At 35.2% G+C, this 5,226-nt stretch overlaps 1 protein-coding gene across 1 annotated transcript; it reads right to left on the reverse strand.

Annotated features, from left to right (window-relative positions):
• Positions 1-965: 965 nt before the first annotated feature.
• Positions 966-1,922, reverse strand: LOC128054767 (olfactory receptor 11G2-like). Its single transcript, XM_052647338.1, has one exon. The coding sequence runs from the start codon at positions 1,920-1,922 to the stop codon at positions 966-968; it is 957 nt and encodes a 318-aa protein (XP_052503298.1).
• Positions 1,923-5,226: the final 3,304 nt, after the last annotated feature.

A 5,226-nucleotide genomic window follows, 5' to 3' on the forward strand; every position in this document is an offset into this window, starting at 1 on the left:
AATAATCCCATTTACCATTGCATCAAAAATCACTAATGTCTAACTAAACTTATTTGTCTGTTTCCTTGAAGTGAAGACAAATGCTACACTCTGGCAAGGTGAACTCCTTCGAACTCAGATCTTTTCTATCAGTCAGTATATCTCAGTGGAAAATCACCGGCTTACAGGATTAATCCCCTAGTCAATCTATGATCTCTATTACATGTGTATTATTAGTTGCTGCAACATAGTAATGCAAAGTAGACTTCTATCTTCTTTTTAGAAACCAAGTTATGTATAGAGGGACTGATAGGTTTAGATATAACAAATTGCACTTACTTGGTGGTAACTTTGGGGGTTCCCAGCTGGTGCAGTAGTAAAGAATCCACCTGCCAAATGCAGGAGACACCAGAGACATGGGTTCAATCCCTGGGTCAGGAGGAAATGACAACCCACTCTAATATTCTTGCCTGAAAAATTCCATGAACAGAGGAGGCTGGTGGGCTACAGTTTATTAAATCACAAAGAGTTGGACCGAACTGAGTGAGCACACAACTTCAAAGTTGAATTCACTTGTTAAAAACATATTTTTTTCTTAAATAAGACTACTGCATTTTGTGGTGAGTGGTAGTAAGGTGATAATTGGCCCTCATTACAGTAGCTTCTTAACAAAACAATGAATTTGGAGACAAATATATCACTTGTCATTTTTGGGGGCTTACTGTTTGTTTTTATTTTTTAATTGGAGTACAGTTGCTTACAATGTTGTATTAGTTTCTGCTGTGTAATGAAGTGAATCAGCCACACGTATATGTATATGCCCTCCCTCTTGGACCTCTCTCCCACCTCACCCCTCATCCTTCCCATCTAGACCAACACAGAACACTGAGCTGAGCTTCCCACACTACACAGTGGATTCTCACTAGCCATCTATTTTACACATGACTTATTTAGGTGAGTTGCATTTGAGAGATAAAATTTAGCTCTCATTTGTATTTTATTAACATGTTGTCCAGTCCCAAGACTTTCATTAGGGCAGCCTTCATGTTCTTGTTCCTGAGGCTATATATTAGAGGATTGCATAAAGGTGTTATCACAGAATAAAATAAGGTAATGAATTTTTGCATTTTCACTGGGTGTCCTGATCCAGGACTAATATACATCACCATAACAGAGCCAAAAAACAGAATTACCACAGCCAGATGAGACGCACAAGTAGAGAATGCCTTGCGTTTGCTAGCTGCTGAGGGCATCCTTAACACAGCCAGAATCACCAGTGCATAGGAGCAAAGGATGAAAAGAAACGTACCAATCATGAAAATAACATTAAAAATAGAGTAAATGAGTTGTGTGGTGTTGTCTTCAGAACAAGACAGCATCATCAATGGGACAGGATCACATATAAAATGGTCAATGATATTTGGGCTGCAAAAGGGCAACCGTGAAACGAGAACAACTGGGGTTACGAAGAGAATGAACCCACCGGACCACCCAAAGATGACGAGGCCAGTGTAGAGCTCTTTGGTCATGATGCGTGGGTAATGCAGAGGACGGCAGATGGCAAGATACCTGTCAAAGGCCATGATGCAAAGGTAGAAGCCCTCATCACACCCGAAAGAGAAGAAGAAGTAGAACTGTGCAAAACAACTCACGAAGGAGATGGACTTGCTTGAGGACAGGAAGTTGGCCAACATATTAGGGACGGTTGTGGTGACATAACATATTTCCAGGAAAGAGAAATTCCCCAAGAAGATGTACATGGGGGTGTGAAGGCGCTGATCCCACCGCACAGCACAGACAATGGCTGTGTTCCCCATCAGGGTCAGGATATAGGCTGCTGAGAAGAGCCCGAAGTAGAGGAGCTGCATTTCTGGGCTTGAGGAAAAGCCCAGGAGGATAAAGTGTGTAACAGAGTGGGTGGTTTCTCTGCTGGACATATTCATTAATCTGGAAGACATGGGATGACAGTGGTTTGTGCTTTAATGGAGTGCGCTGATTCTTCCTGAAAAAAAAAAAAATTCTTTACCTTTCATTTCATAAAATTGTAAACAAATTTTTAGCAAAAGAACTGTGGCTTTCATGGCTCAGCACTGAGCATATATTACTCTAAAAATTCACAATAAGAGAAGAGGGAAAACATGAAATGGAGAACAATTTTTACTTTTCTAAGAAAGCTTAACTAGATATTAAGAATGTATGTAATTCTGATAAATTACCTATGTTAGTGTGTTCTTTCATCTGTTTACCTATACTAATGATATTACATTTCTGTGCATATGAAGTTTTTCTAATGTGTGTGTTTGGTATCCATGGTCAACTTAGATACTATATATATAAATGATATCACATAGTGTTTGTATTTCTCTGACTGATTTCTCTAAGCAGAATGTTCTCTAGGTCCATTCACATTGTTGCAAATGGCAGACATGGAAGGAAGTCAAGTGTTCATCAACAAATGAATGGATAAAGAAGATGTAGCATACACACATATGTATGTGTATATATATATACATACCACATATATTATTGTATCAGTAATATTCCATTGTAATAGAATATTACTCAGCCACAAAAATATCTATTAACATGTTCATTGTGTCAGGTAGGCTGTTAAGTGGTGGAGAAACAACAGCTGTGGGCATGACAGATCTTAAGTTCATGGAGCTTATAATCAAGAGATTACCATAAACTTTTAATATATTTTTTGCAAAATTTTGATGTGTTTCCTACTATTGGAAATATTTTTGCATTTTACAAAAAATATTTAATAAATCAAGGAATCTTTTTCAAGGTGGGAGTCCAAGACTGAGTCAGGGATGTCCTTGATATATTTCTGTGTAGAAAGGTAATATCTGGATTCCTAAGTCAAACCACATAGATGACTGATTCTTATGTGATGATTGAGATGGCACCTAAATTGGAAGGACTATTTATAGATCCTCATTGCCCTTTGGATTGTATAAATATGGGTGTGGTAAATTAAGCCAGCTAAATATGTGATGGTACTATCTAAAATAGTCTGTTAATACTTTTAAAGAAAGAACTCACTATTTACACAAGGCTTTTAGGAAACACATCTTCTAATAACTTGTTTGAAAGATATGTATGTATTTGAATGGATTATCTCTCTATCTTTTAGAAATTTCTGCAACCTTTTTACTCAGGATCTTAGTATCAGCCACCTCTATTAATTTATTTTACGTACAGAAAAGTCATTGACAAAGGATTAATTTTAAATCGTTACTGATACTTACCCTTTTGTTTTGGAATATTTCCTGAGGATAGTAATTGTCCAGTGACAGATTTAGAATAAATCTTGTATGTACAACAAAAACTCATACATGTGAAAACTTGTTACTTCAAAAAGAATTAATCCATGTTAAACCAGGGCTCATTAATCTAATGGAAGTGAAAAACAATATATGAGCTTGGAAAAGAATGTATCTCTGAGATGAAATATTTGCCATATTTCCTCTACTACCAAGCAACAGAAATCATCTAAATAAATTCTTCTGCAGCAATTTATGAGTTAATATGAACAACAACTGCATCTTCATTTGCAATCTTAAGCTTCTTTGCGTATGTCTCTTATTCACCCTTTAGAGAGAGAAAGACGTGAGACTTAGACCTTAAGCTTCTAGGATTTAAGGAAACAAGAAGGAACATATATTATTTAGGGTTTTTTTGGGGGGGGAGGGGGTTAGCGTTTTGTCCTAATGAAATATTTAGTTTTCTCAGAGAAGAAAATGCTTCCTATTAAATTATTTTTGCAAACAATAGAACACATGTGGCTCACATGATATGGTTTCCACTTGCTGCTTGGCTGAATGCTGAGAAGAGTTTCAGAGATGGAAGATTAAATATTACTCCATGGAGCAAAAGGTATGTGAGAGAGTTCCAAGAAACTGGATGATCCAGTTTGTAATCTTTTAAGGGTTGCAAAGGGTGAACCCTATAAAATATTTTTTCTTGCGTTTCAAGGCACATGTTTGTGGTTAAGACAAATGCATGGATGAAGGAAATATATATATGCATACTTCCTTGCATCATAATCTTTGGGGATTTGGGGTTTTCTCTCTTAATGATCTATTAGATTTGTTTAAAAGAGGAGATAATTTTGAATTTTCACTTATATATAATCAAACACCAAGTCCTAGTATTCTCCAAAAAATAGTGAAGATGTGGAAATCAATTTTATTTATTTATTTTTATTCTTTAGTATCCATGTATAGTTGAAAGTTCCTGGGGAATAATTAAGTAATAATTGGAATTGTCATAATAGCTACAATAGGAAACTTTATCACTGGGTTCTTGATAACAACTTGGAAGAAGAAGAAACCATTCTTCTTGTCCATCAAATATCTGTTCTTGCATAGCCTGTTAGAGATATTGAAGCTGCATTTTTTTAGAGTAAAAAGAGTTGACAACCCAAACTCATAAAAGTATTGGATTGCCCAAAAATTTTTTTTCAGGTTTTTCTGTAAGGTGTTATGGAAAAATTCAATGAACTTCTTGGCCAAAGCAAGAGAATGGTGATTGCTGGGAACTCTGGGGGATGAAGGAAATGGGAGGTTGGTCAAAGGGTGCAAACTTCCAGCTATAACATGAATAAATTCAAGTGAACAGCATGGTGGCTATAGTTAAACTATATTACATACTTGAAAGTTGCTAAGGAAGTAGATCTTACATCTACTAATGTAGTATATTAATTAATTTTCATAAGTTGAACTCTCCTTGCATTCATGGGATAAATTCTGCTTAGTCATCTGTATAAGCCTTTTAATATGCTACTGAATTCAGTTTTCTAGTATTTGTTGAGAATATTGTGTCTATATTCATGAGAATATTGGTCTGTAGTTTTCTTATCTTGTCATATCTTTTACTGGCTTTGGTATTTGGATATGAATAACCTTTTGAATGAATTAGGAAATGTTTATTCCAATGTCAGCATTAAAAGTTTGTCAATTCTATTGATATTTTCTATATTTTTTCTTTATAAATCACTTATGATTCTTAACACTTTTTTCTCCTTTTTCTTTAAAGCCAAATGAAATGTTGTTCTAAACAATTTATAATTATTAACTCACATTAATCCTATAAACTATTTTTAATAGTTTCAGAATCAATAATATCATTTATTTGTGTTGAATCTGTTAAAGACAATCTCAGGCACATTGTTGTATGGCTTGAAATTCAAGAGGAAAATTAGGAAAAATTCCTGGATATAGACAGAGAGGCCTGAAAGAA

This window comes from Budorcas taxicolor, chromosome 10 (assembly GCF_023091745.1).
Source record: "Budorcas taxicolor isolate Tak-1 chromosome 10, Takin1.1, whole genome shotgun sequence".
Lineage (NCBI taxonomy): Eukaryota > Metazoa > Chordata > Mammalia > Artiodactyla > Bovidae > Budorcas > Budorcas taxicolor.

What these genes read in the sequence shown, in the direction of transcription:
- LOC128054767 (XM_052647338.1), bottom strand. Translation starts at nt 1,922, where the DNA reads ATGAATATGTCCAGCAGAGAAACCACCCACTCTGTTACACACTTTATC.